At 42.6% G+C, this 13,882-nt stretch overlaps 1 protein-coding gene across 1 annotated transcript in view; it reads left to right on the top strand.

Moving 5' to 3' along the window:
• Positions 1 to 13,882, top strand: part of rps6kc1 (ribosomal protein S6 kinase polypeptide 1) — a 154,151-nt gene that overhangs the window by 19,729 nt on the left and 120,540 nt on the right. The window contains exons 4-5 of the mRNA XM_080200515.1: positions 7,197 to 7,312; positions 12,828 to 12,921. Coding sequence (XP_080056641.1) covers positions 7,197 to 7,312; positions 12,828 to 12,921 — 210 coding nt within the window. The remainder of the gene's footprint in view (positions 1 to 7,196; positions 7,313 to 12,827; positions 12,922 to 13,882) is intronic.

The raw sequence follows: 13,882 nt of genomic DNA on the forward strand, positions 1-13,882 counted from the left end.
CTTCTTGTACAGTAAAATGTGTTTTCCTGACCAAGAAGACTTTGAGGGCAATATTGTGAATAACACAGAATCAGTTATGATTAATTCCAAACCTTTCTTTAAACTAGTGCATCTGTGAGCCAAATGAAGGTCTGCATCTGATTTACGGAGCTATGTGTCAATGGTGAAATCAGTAATTTGATTCTAGAACCTGCCTGAACAGCCCATTTTGTTTATTGATTTACAGTAGTTGTTTCATTTGAGTTGACTTCCCTTAAAATTGCCAGCATTGTCCTTTTTGGATTAACAGCAATCAACTGTGTAGTTTGTGATCAAGATCTTTATTACAAGATCACAATTGACCATTTTGTGGTGGTGTGAACAGGGGGAGTCAGAAATCCTGTTGCTTAGACAGTTAGACATTAGAAACAGTAAGGGTTTAAGTATTCAAACAGTTCCTCCTTTAATGCATTTTTTTTCCTTTTTTTTTCCCGTTCCTGATTGGAGCGTTTTATGATTTGTGCCATGCGTAGAACTGAAGCAAAATGAATGTCAGTTCAAACAAATATTGAGCCATTTTCCATGAGAGATCTAATTCACGTAAAGAACATGTTAGTTTGAGAAGCCAGTTGTATAAGGTGTTGATCGTGAGATTTTCTTTGAGAGAACTGGAGTTAAACACATAGACTATGTGATCATAGTCCGTGATCAAGGAGAAAATAGCGAGGCATCTTGAAGAGAATTGTTTGATAGAGCAGACGCAGCACGGTTTCGTTAAGGGGAAGTCGTGTCTGACGAATTTATTGGAGTTCTATGAGGATGTGTCTAGGGCGGTGGATAGAGGAGAGCCGGTGGATGTGGTGTTTCTTGATTTTCAGAAGGCGTTTGATAAGGTGCCGCACAAGAGGTTATTGCAGAAGGTTAGAGGGCATGGAGTTGGGGGTAGAGTGTTAGCGTGGATAGGGGATTGGCTGTCAAATAGGAGGCAGAGAGTGGGGGTCAATGGGTGCTATTCGGATTGGTGGTTGGTGACTAGTGGAGTGCCCCAGGCTGGGGCCTGGGTGCTGGGGCCTCAGCTATTTACCATTTATATAGATGATCTGGAGGAGGGAACCGAGCGTATGGTGTCGAAATTTGCTGATGACACCAAGATTGGTGGAACGGCAAATTGTGCGGAGGGCGTGGAAAGTCTGCAGAAGGATCTAGATAGGCTGGGCGAATGGGCCGGGAACTGGCAAATGGAATTTAATGTTGGCAAGCGTGAAGTTGTCCACTTTGGTAGGAATAATGGTAGGAAGGACTATTACTTACATGGCGAAAAACTGCAGCATGTGACGGTGCAGAGGGACCTTGGGGTCCTTGTGCATGAGTCGCAAAAACCCAGCCTGCAGGTGCAGCAGGTGGTCAGGAAGGCAAAGGGGATGCTGGCCTTCATAGTGAGGGGGATTGAATATAAAAGTAGGGAGGTCTTGCTGCAACTGTACAGGGCACTGGTGAGGCCGCAGCTGGAGTACTGTGTGCAGTTTTGGTTGCCGCACTTACGCAAGGATATTTTGGCCTTGGAGGGAGTGCAGAGGAGGTTTACTAGGCTGATGCCGGAGTTGAGGGGGTTGAGCTATGAGGAGAGGCTGAATAAACTAGGCTTGTACTCATTAGAGTTTAGAAGAATGAGGGGAGATCTCATTGAGACATATAAGATGATGAATGGGATGGATAGGATAGAGGTGGAGAGACTCTTCCCGCTCAGAAAGGACAGTAGGACTAGGGGGCACAGCCTCAAGATAAAGGGGGGGCAGTTTAGAACGGAGTTGAGGAGGAACTTCTTCACTCAAAGGGTGGTGAATCTCTGGAATTCTTTGCCCATTGAAGTGGTGGAGGCTGCCTTGCTAAATATATTTAAGATGCGGGTTGATAGGTTTTTGATAGGCAAGGGGATTAAGGGTTATGGGGAGAGGGCGGGAATGTGGAACTGAGCCACGACAGATCAGCCATGATCTTACTGAATGGTGGGGCAGGCTCGAAGGGCTGGATGGCTTACTCCTGCTCCTATTTCTTATGTTCTTATATGCAAGACCAGTGAGAATTAATTTGTTTAATTTTAAATCCAGAGGCGAAAGAAACTGAGTCTAGTAATGATGTGAGTAAAAGGTAACCTTGTGATTCATATGACAGGTAAGATTTGGAACATCCTGAATCAGCAGAATTTCCAGAATGAATGTTCACACGTGAAGCATTAGAAAGTTGTGTTGTTTGAACAAAGGAATGGCTGAACTTGAGGACCAGTTGACTACACTTGAAATATTTGTGGGGAGGAAAGATTCATGGAAGATCCATTCCAGAAGGTTTTCAACTCACACATAGAAATAGTGACATGGAGAAGAAATGAGTGATGCTGCAGGAGGAAGAAATGGGAGGATCCTTTCCCATGACCCTGATTGGTAGTCCCTCCTCTGTCCTGCCATCTCTCTTGTTCCCTATGATGAGTACAAGAATGGAGATATGGTGAGACGAACCATTGTATCATGAAGTAAGGTTACCCATGAGGCAGAAATAGAGGCAGAAAATGGAATAGTGAGTTGTTATGCTGAGCGATTCTACAACTGGGTGTGTTGATGGACTATTTGTTGCTGCTCTGAACAAGGCTGTCTCGTGGCTTCCCCAAAATGCGAGCTTGAAGGATGGAACGAAACACTTTCCTAGGTTTCTCAAAAAGAGAGGGATACCAATAAGTAGTTGTAATTTAGGAAGGATCCACTCGAGTGGGAAAGAGACTTTGTAAGAGAAATGTAGACTTTAGAGAAAGATTCATTGAGTCTGGCCCTACACTAAAGTGCAAGACTACAAGGAGAGTATCGATCCTGTTGCCACATACCGCTTATGTGAAAGAAATAAATTAGATATGGTAACATGTAATATGAGTTAAATAGCGTATATTCATATGTGACTCTTCATTGTCCGTGGAATGTCCAAATGCTTTACAGATATTGAAATATTTTTAAAAGTTTAGTCATTGTTGAATTAAGAACATGAGTAAGTCAGTCAGCTCCTCGAGCCTGCATTGCCATTCGGGAAGATGAGACTGATTTAATTGTGGCTCCAATCCACTTTCCTCCAAGCCTCCCATAATCCTTGATTCCTTTGAGATCAAAAATTTATTCAACTCCGCTTTGACTATATTCAATAACTCAGCCTTCACTGCTGTCTGGAGAAGACAATTCCAAGCACTAACTAGAGATTGTCCTGGAATTTGGCTTCCTGTACTGTGTCCCGGGCACAGTCTTCCCAGGGCAGCATTTGTCCTGGATTCCTCCTGCAGTGAGTGAAGAGACTGTGTGTGTCTGCACATGTGCAACCAAGAGCCAGCCACGAGTGAGCAGCTGCGCTGACCGAGTGACACTCTGTCCTGAGAATTTCCTGCCTTTCAGGTGGGGGTGTTCCTGATCATAGGGTTCAGCCGTTGCAGCACTCTGCGCCGTGAGTTTACAGAAAGCCTGATGTTAGATCCAGGCAGGCCTGGGGTAAGTGGAGGCTGTGGAATGGGGGATGGTGGGACTTCAACAGGCATGAGGGGAGGACAGCTATGGGTAGCCATGCGAGGAAGGGTGATAATGGGTGTGCCCAAGAGGGAGGGGAAGGGTGGTCCGGGCTGGCTGTCTTGGTCTCCACATCATGTCTTGGTCTTGTCAGCCATGCACATCTGCACCCTTCCCACCACCCAGTTTCTCCAGTCTTGTGACTTACGCCCATCCTTTAGTCTTATCAGCACCTTGCCCATTCCATTGGTCTCTCTTCAGCCCCACTCTGGCAAAGGGTCCTTATTTCTTTCCCCCAGAGCTGGTCACTAATAACCCTCTAAGAAAATCACTTCTTCCCCATCTTTGGGAGACCCTTATTTTAATACTGCACCCTCTAGCTCTTGATCTCCCCATGAGAAGAACCTATTCTCTCAACATCCACACTGTTGAGCCCCTGAGAATCTTGTACGTTTCAATGGATCACCCCAATTCTTCTAAACCCCAATGAATATAGAGCCAATCTGTTCAACATTTTACCATGAGATAAACTCCTAATCTCAGGAAACAGCCTGGTGAACCTTCTCTAACTGCACTGTAGTAACTGCAGCTGTTAGTATGTGCACAGCAAGCTCCCACAACCAGCATTATGTAAGGACTGAATCTACTTTAGTGATGTTGATTGAGAGAACAATATTTTGGTAGGGGTGCCAGGGAGGACTTTGCTGCTCCTCTTCAGATAGTGCCATTGGATTCTGTACACCCAATTGAGAGAGAGCAGACAGAGGATTTAATATCTCATCTATTGTACCTTTGACAACACAGAATTTTGTTAATGCTGTGCTTGAATGTCAGCCTCAGATTTGTGTTCAGGTCTTTTGAGGTGAAGCTTGAATCCACACCCTTCACTGAGATGGCAGTAGTGCCACTGAATGAGGCTCACAGCCTGCTGGAAGGGTGGCTTAGAAAGGAAGGCTTCATGTCTTTTGATGATTCGAGAACATTCTAAAGCAGGAAGAAGTGCTAGAGAAAGAGACTTCATCTGAATTGACATGATGTCAATATCCACTCAGGTAGGGTAGCTAGGTGGTGGGGGATTAAAGAGAACAGACCCAGAAAGAGGTGGAAAATAAATTGTGACAGAGGTAGAACAGATTCAGTAGTTGGATGTTACATATAGAACAAGGGATGGCAATGACTGTTTATATACTGGCTCGTACAACAAGCGTGATTCCCAAGGATATGACCATACGCGAAAATATAACAGACAAAACAGTTGGCAGTAGATAAGGGGAATGGATGCCTCCAGGTTCAATTATATAAAGTCAGAGGTCTTTGTTAGAAAAGAAGAACTTGTATTTACATGGAGCCTTTCCTGTTCTTGTGATGCCCTGAGCAGCTTTACCCTGAAAGGTTGGGTGGAATCTTTATTGTTTTAAGATGATCACAGGTTGAAACTGTGTCCTAATCCCACTTGCTGGCAACGTAGCCACTAGCACAATCTTCCAGGAGATATGTGCACATACTAGTTACCACATTCCCTACAGTCTCAGTTATTACATTGAAATCCAGTTAAGGATGGCAGATGGGTTCCGGAGGCTGCAGGCCCAATCAGAATTTGATTTGATTTATTATTGTCATGTGTATTTGTATACAGTGAGAAGTATTGTTTCTTGCGCTCAATACAAACAAAGCATACCATATATAGACAAGGAAATAAATGCGGAATGTAGTGTTACAGTTGTAGCTAGGGTATTAAGAAAGATCAACTTAATGTTTTAAAGTTTATTTATCAGTGGCTTAAGTAGGCTTACATTAACACTGCAGTGAAGTTATTGTGAAAATCCCCTAGTTGTCACACTCCGCCGGTTGTTCGGGTACACTGAGGGAGAATTTAGCATGGCCAATATGCCTAACCAGCATGTTTTTCAGACTGAGGGAAGAAACTGGAATACCCAAATGAAATGTGCTAACTCAGCATGGACAGTGACCACAAGATGGGAATTGAACCCTGGTTCCTGGCCTGTGAGAAAGCAGTGCTAGCCACTGTGCCACAGTGCCGTCCAGTTAGATCTAGCTTTTGGGCCTAAAGGGATTAAAGGATATGGCGAGGGGGAGGCAGGACAGGTTATTGAGTTGGATGATCAGCAGTGATCATAATGAAAGGCAGAACAGGTTTGAAGGGCTGAATGGCTTTCTCCTGCTCCTATTTTCTAGGTTATATGATTTTCAGTTCACTTGTTGCAAGTGTCTTGATGCCTATCCGGAGGCCAGTATACCTGTCCTGGGAACAGTGGGATATTCCATCTTGACGTCTAGGGGTGTGGGAGGGTGAACTGTGTTCTATATGAATAAGATGCAGAACCAATATTCCATTTGCTTGTCCCAGTAATTGATAAAGGCTTTCTGTGCAGTATTGCAAATATTACAGCGATTTTTCCATTTACTGCTTCTCAATGAAACTCGCCCAACATCCCTGCAAGGCTCTGATGAGATTTGCAATTTAATTGGTTGCCAGGGTAGATGTTTCAAATAAATAATAGTAATCTGCAAGAAGAAAATTATGTAATGTAACCCATTTTGATTAATACAATATTGGGATTATGATGATTTTTAAAAATGCATACAGTTGTGATTTGCTGTCCACTGCTCACAGCTTGTAGCTTATTGGGTTTGATGTACTGTTTGGTCATGTGACCTGGCCACATCCTTCAGAATGCGGCTATCTGTGTCTCTTGGGCAAGGCACTATTTGCTTAAAATTAATTGATGCCATTTTATGTTTGTGTTGACTGGACTAAAGCAACATCTGTGACTGCAATAAATCTCGCCCAAACAAAATCAATGAATGAGTTTGAATCATCTTACTCATGTTTGCATTTAAGAATGTGTTTTGTAAAGTGTGTGCTGATTTATGAAAAAAAAAATTGTGGGCAGAATTTGATGCTGGCGGGTTTACAGATGTTTTTTGACAGGGTAGCGGGATGGAGGTGGAGTGGTAGTGCATGGCCTACCCATTGCCTACGTGCCTGCCCCAACCTGTCACCTGTTTTTGGGAGTTGGTGGAAGTGGCAGGCCTGAATTTGGGCTATTTAATGGCCGCTTAAGTACCTCATCCCCAGCTGCTATTATACAATGCAGGGGTGATTCTTACCTGGTGCATACCCTAGCAGCTTTTACTGGGCGAGCTGGTGTTGGACAATAGGATATAGGGTCTTTTTTTTGGGGTCCCTTGTGTCTGTTGGATGCATTCCCTCACTAGGTCATACTCTCCTTAATTCGTCTTCTCCTCCACCGCTCCCAGGCTCCTGAAGCTGCCCACTCTCTCACTGGATTGATACCCGCACCTATCTGAGGGCCAGCCTACATTAGCACCTCGCCTAAGGGAACTGCCTGTAGCCCCAGCAGTAGCCAGTGTTTGAACCTCATGCTGCTGGGACTACACAACTGCTGGCTAATTGGATTGGCCAACAGCTCTCGATTTCCCGCAGGGTGAGTTGACCCAGATGAGGGTGTTAGTCTCGCCCTTTGCAAATGAATGCTCCGAAAAGTCTTAGAATGGCTGTGAGACAGCTGGTGTCAACAGGAATGCACTCCTGTTGACTCCTTGGGCAATGGCTCTGCCCTTTCTGTTGAATATTTGATTCTATTTGAGGAAAGTGAAATATAACTAGAGAAAAGATGATAACTGCATATTTGGTTGCAGGTCGTTTTGATGAGACTGTGATTGAAGAAAGAAGACAATGTGCTGAAGATCTCCTGCAGTTCTCTGCTAATATCCCAGCCTTGTACAACAGTAAACAGCTCGAAGATTTCTTTAAGGTATAGGCTGTTTGTGTTCTGTTTTATTTTTGAATGGGAACTTTGGGAAAGGAGAAAACAAGCTGAAACATGATGCATCTTTTGTAAGAAGAGGGCCTTACAGAAGAGTAGCGAGGTTGAAGAGACCCGGGTTTAGAAGGGCATTCCAAGGAAGGGGTCCCAGGTGACTGAAGGTGTGGTGGTCAGTGGTCAGCTGAAAGTAATGGTGATACTGGCCAAGGGGGAATCGAGAAAGGTTAATAAAAGGCTGTGATTGCAAGTCTGCAGTAATCAATTGTATGGATCACCAAGGTGTACAATGTGATGATGGTCTTTGGGAAATATCAGCTATATCTATCATGAAGGGCGGTGACTAAAATCTTGTAACAGGTGTATAAATTTACAACTCTTCCCCCTTGCAATTGTTCTGTCGTGCTCAATGTCACCCTGGGGGTGGGGGGATGATGGTGCGAATAAAAATAGCCGTGTTTAATCCTGTTTTTCATTTTGGATGTTAAAATAGATGTTTGATTTTCATTTTTTAAAGTGGTCCTTTTTGTGTCTGTGCTGCTTACACTCCAGCCTTTGATCACAATGTGAGTGTGCAGGAAAGCAAACCATCTGTTCTTTTAGTGAGATTGCAGATCATGTGTGTCCCATGCTCCTGCAGCACACTGCAGACTGAGACTTAGCAGCTGTGCAGCAACTTCTGGTTTCAGTCAAGGTGAGCAATGCTACTGCCAGTGAAAACTATACAATGGTTTGAGCCTTTTATTAATATTTAACTATTAATTTTGACATCAAACACTTCTCTTTAGTGTTCAAGGAGGTGGCGTCAACTAGAGGTGGTCTGCTCAAATTAAGCTTAAAAAAAACTTTACTGGCCCTTTAATCTTTTTCCATACAGTCATTCGTTTTAAAGACCACACTAGATTTATAGATTCGAGTGCATCTGAGAAAAATCCTCTATCTTAGATTTCAGGGAATAAACTTGAAGCTGTTGTTTTGAAAAGAATGTAGAGGTGATGCTTTTTGCATGGATTTTATTTCCTAATTGTCTGTCTTTAAGCAGGAGAGGCTACAGCAAGTATTAATGTACCTGTTTAAATGGCAGTATTATTTTGGACCTTATTTTGGATCACTGAATCTCTATGAAAATGTGAAAATCCAGGCATTATTTGCTGAACCTGTAGTATTAATCTCCTGGCCAATCCTACCTTCTAGAATTTCAGATTAGCCTATTCCTTCTTAATTGAAAGCAGTTTGTTTTTCGTTGTTGAACATCTTCCATTGTTAAGTTTGAATAAAATAATACAGGAAGAAAATTTAAATTCTCATGTGCAGAATTCAAATTTAGAAACTTTGAGATAACAAATTGACTGCAAACAAGTGGCTGCAGAAACATTTCAGCCAAGGGTGTACCTTGCTGGTGGTCAATTTGCTAGCAGATCCAGACAGAGGAATGCTCTCCTTTCTTTGGTAGATTGGAGTCAAAATGATTTTCTTTCAGCTCAACAATGGGACTAAAGACCAGCTGCTTAGATAGATCTTGGTCTTGCAAGATTGGTCTTGCAAGACAAGAATCCTATTTGATGAGGTAGGTGATTGAAGGTACAATGGTGGAATCTTCCAATTCCGCTAAAGTCAATGGACTTCTGAATGACTTGTCACATTTTCTGGTCCTAGTCCTGCTGCTGCTGCAACAACAGTGTAAACTTCCATCCTATGTTACAAAAGTCTTTCCCCATTCTGATTTGTATGAAGCTAGCAGCAGAGCTCTTGTTGTGTCATGTGTGGCCTGGCTTGGAATAAGAAAGAGTAAATATTGTAGTCCCTCAACTTGCAGATTTGCAAGATCAGTCTTTGTATTTCAGCTCTGAAAAAGAATCATACGGACTAGAAACCTTGACTCTATTTTCGCTCTCCATAGACTGTGCTGGGCCGCACATAAATATATGCCCTGTTTGTGAATAGAACTCCCACTTACCTGACTAAGGGGCAGTGCTCTGAAAGCTAATGGCTTTTACTACCAAATAATGTTGGACTTAAACTGGTGCTGTGAGACTTCTTAATGTGTTTACCCCAGTCCAACGCCGGCATCACCATGTCATGTAAAGATAAACCCAGCACTACAGACCAGTCAATTGAACCTTAAGCACGGGGAAGCTTTTAGAATGATAATTCATGATCCCTGCTCTTCCTGATATACTAGAGTGTTATTTGGCAGTGGTGGGACTTCAGTCGTCCCTTGGAAAGAGGTCATGCCTGCAAGAGCTGTCAGCCAATCTGTTTACCCGACAGTTCTACTCCCAGTCTTGGAACAGTGCTGCAGTGGCTAGAAGAGGTACTGTGGTGCTCTGCCTGGAACCAAGTCCCAGGACCATCCCCAAGATGGGTGCCAGGTGTGTGAGGTTAGGATCAGGAGGGGTGATCATGGCGTTGAGAGGTTGGCCAGGTAGGAAGAGAGGGCTGGAGCTCCAAGGTCCCTGAGGGTACCCCAAATCTAAAGGGGTCTTCACATTGTTCTGTAGAGGGGTCACATGGACTCAAAGCATTAACATTTTTCTCTCCACAGATGCTGCCAGACCTGCTGAGTTTATCTAGCATTTGCTGTTTTTATTTCAGATTTCCAGCATCCACAGTATTTTGTTTTTATTATACCGAACAGACTTGTTCTCAAATAAATACTAGATTTTGAGTGTAAGTGAGTGTTTTTTTTCACATGTGCACTGTATGTTCTGCACTATTGACCAAGACCAAGTTGATGCTTCTTTCTAAGTTACTTGCTGACAGCAACATTGTGAGAACTGGGCATCATTTTAGAAGTGCAGGGAGGACAAAGTCTGTCTATTGTTAACTATTGCATAAAAAATATAACAGTTGCATCCAAATATTTTTAACGTATATGTCCTTTGTTCCTCTTCGTTAAATTGATGAATGCATCTGTTTTTCGTTGAAATGCATGTTTGGCTTCTAAAATTTGGCTGGTGTCTGTGTTGATAAAATGAGGGAGTTGAATTAATATACATGAATGACTAATTGGGAGTAATTTTGACTGCAGTAGTGTAAAATGAGGGTCGCTAATCAGCAACCTGGTCACATTCCTTCATTTTTAATTTATATTAACTTCAATGGAAGTTCAGTGGCAATGTGAAAGATTTTGAATGGGCTGTCTATAGCCTGTCATCGCTAATGTGACTAAACTCAAAGTTGAGTTCCAAAGAAGAATCATACAGACTCAACGTGAACTCTGTTTTTCTCTCCACAGATCCTCCCAGACCTGCTGAGTTTTTCCTGCAGTTTCTGGTGTTTAAAATTGTGTCTCCACATAGCAATGTAACTGAAAGTGGTAAATTAATTATTTTATCCATGTGAAAAAACATATGCCAAGAAACTGCGTTCTCATATAACTGGCTGATCTTGCTGATGAATAGTTTAGGTAAGTTTCAGACCAAGTGCTGTGCTTTATCTCTGTCTAGTTGATGGAAAATACTTGGGTGCCACCAGGTGACTGGGGAAATTATTGCAGGCACTAACATTTCAGTGGAATTTTTGGAATAGTGTGAAACAGTCAATCTGTTACAAATATGGGGTTCATAAGATTATAATGTTTTGTGATTGTGTCCTTAACATTGGGTGGATGAAAGGCAGTCGTGTGACCTCTTCTGAGGCTTGCCTAACAACAGGTTGGGTGATGTGGCCATTGACGATTAAGAGGAAGCCTTGATTGTTTAGATTTAAGGTGTTTGGAGACAATAGCAGAAGCATCTGAGTTCTGTTGAAAGATTGTCAACCTGAAATGTTAACTCTGTTTCTCTCCATAGATGCTGCCTGACCTCCTGACTTATTTTTCCCAGCCTTTTTTATTATTTCAGATTTCTAGCATCTCTAGCATTTTTGTTTTTCGCAGTAGCATCTGTTTTTACAGTAGTTAGACTGCTGGTTTCCAGTGCCCTCGTACATTGTCGAGATTGTAAGGTTGTAAACAGTTATGCTTTAAACTGCCCATTTGCATTTCTTTCTGAGTACAAGGCCCGTCTGATTCATGTCGCCATGGAGATGGGCTTTGAGAAAGAAAAGGTTTCTAAAATACTGCTGAAAACTCAGAGTCTGTCTGCCAATATCTAAGAGAGAGAGAGAAGCTAGAGTCTGTTAGAGCTTGACAATGCTAGAGCATGGGTTGAAGCATGTGCTCAAATTTAAAAGACTACTTTTGAGTATTTATTACAAGGCTGGAAGATTTTCATACCTTGCACTAGAGGGAGAATCGCCAGGAAAAGCCCTCACCATGAAGGACAGTTCTGGGGTTGAGAGTTGCCAGGTTGGGAAGGGAAAAGAACAAAAATAAACCCTCTAGCTAAGAATCACTTTGGCTTGATTCCAAGAGAATTGAATGTCTACCTAAGGGGCAATTTAAAGTACAAGTTGTAAAGTGGGATTTTTAATTGTGCTAAAAATAAAATGGGGAAGTTCTGTTTGTAGTCAAACTATAAGCAGCTTACACAAATACTATTTAGTCAACGTTGCTTCTATTTTTTGTGTTACAGTAGAAGTCTTGAAATGGAAAATCATGTCATGTCATCCTGATGGGAATCCATTTCCATCTACATGTTGCTGTTTAGAGGGAAGGGATGGATATCCTTTCTGATTTTCCTCGTCTCTTTCTTAGTGCTAATTGTTCTAAAGTTTATCCCATTATTGGTGCTTTTTTTATTCAAATGTCAGTATTTGCAAATTGTTCAAAGGTTTTGTGTCTCTGAAATTGGGGTAGAGAGTAGTTTGAAAGTACAGATGCTAAAGGGATATATGGCTGCCACTGCACCGCATTAATTGGGGACTTCATCTACAGACCAGTTTGGGATTGAAGTTGCAACGGTTTGAATGGTTCAACTACTTTTTAAATGAAACTGCCCGAGGTGGAATAGTTCCTCCATTTGTAGCTGGAATTTTCCAGCTGTCCACGCCTGTCCGGTCCTGCTAATGCACACCGCCATCATGGGTGCCGTCAAGGGGAAACCCTGTTAACAATGATGGGACTAAAAGATCCCATCGGTGGCCAGTGAATGGCTGCCTCGCTGCTCCAAGACATGTGGTGGAGTTGTGTGGAAAATCCCGCCCTCTGTGTCTGGGGTCAGGTATGAAAATTTGCCCTGTGGGTGAACTATTGAAGGGCACCGACATCAATGTCAATCCAAGTTTGTATCAACACTTCCAGCAAAGAAGTTTATTTTAAACAATGTTAGTAATTGTAAAATGTTTGAAAGTTTATGATAGCTGTTAGGGTTGTCTCTAATCAATCTTAAGAGTTCTTTTCTGCTGCATATAAGTTTTTCATTTTCAGATTTGGTGGACCCCCAACCAGTTCAGGAAGAGCACTGATGGAGATCCTGTCAACTTGGTTAGAGAGCCTCTTAAGCAAGGATTTAAACTTGGTTAGAGAGCTTTTCATGCAAGCATCTAAAATAGCTTCCTGGTTGCTTTTTAAAAAAAGAGGATTTTTGTTTGGTCATATTATATTTGAAAGTTTATTTTTCAGGATGGTGAAGTTCATGATGGATCAGAGCTCATTGGGCCAGTGGATCCCTCTTCAGAATCCCTGATTGATAGTCTATCAGATGGCAGCACTGAAGGTGAGCACCACTCAAAAGTTAAGACAATGTATGAATATTTAAAAATGGAACCCTGATAACATTCATACTTTTTTGTAGTGATTACTGGTCAGATTGCTTCACTCCTAGTACCATTGGATGGATTGTACATGATCTGCAGCTCAATCATTGGCACTGAAAATTGCAGATGGGTTTCTGCAACTGGCAAAGGACCGCAATTTACTTAAGCCTTTCGGCTGCTCTCTGTTTTTGATGAGAGCTGTGGCCACGTATTTTTGAGGCCCTTGTGAAAGTCACATCATGTGAGCCTTGCATGGCCAATTCTGGAAAATGCTGAGTGACGGCTAAAATTTATCCTGTATTTATACCTCCGACTGTACTTCAAATTCACTTTAAAGTGGTTAAGTCTCTTCTCTCTATAGGTCCATTGTGTCAGCCTGTTCCTACCCCACAGAACTCATTTCTTCCTATCTAGGTTCCATTCTGTCTCCTCTTGTTCTGTCCCTTCACACGTACATACATGATTCCTATGATGCCCTACACCATAGCAACAATTTCCAGTTTCCTGGCCTTAATTCCCAGCTCTTCCCTATGGAAATCCAATCCTTTTACGCTTCCATTCCCAACCAGGAGGTTTTAAGCGCTTTACATTTCTTTCTTAATGGGGGATGGGGGTGGGGGGTGACACACAGTTGTTAGCATGCTGCCTCATGCCACCAGGGTCTAGGTTCAATTCCGGCTTTGGGTGACTGTCTGGAGTTTGCATGTTTTCCCCATGCCTGCATGGGTTTCTTCTGGGTGCTCTGGTTTCTCCCCTACAATCCAAAGACGTTTAGGTTAAGTGGATTGGCCATGCTAAAGATGTGTAGGTTAGGAGGATTAGTGGGGTAAATGTTTGGGGTTATGATATAGGGCTGGGGGGGATGGGCCTGAGTAGATGTCCTTCTGGAGAGAAGATGCAGACTCAATGGACCGAATGGCT

Source organism: Carcharhinus amblyrhynchos, chromosome 12 (genome assembly GCF_965287045.1).
Source record: "Carcharhinus amblyrhynchos chromosome 12, sCarAmb.v2.hapA, whole genome shotgun sequence".
Classification (NCBI taxonomy): Eukaryota; Metazoa; Chordata; class Chondrichthyes; order Carcharhiniformes; family Carcharhinidae; genus Carcharhinus; species Carcharhinus amblyrhynchos.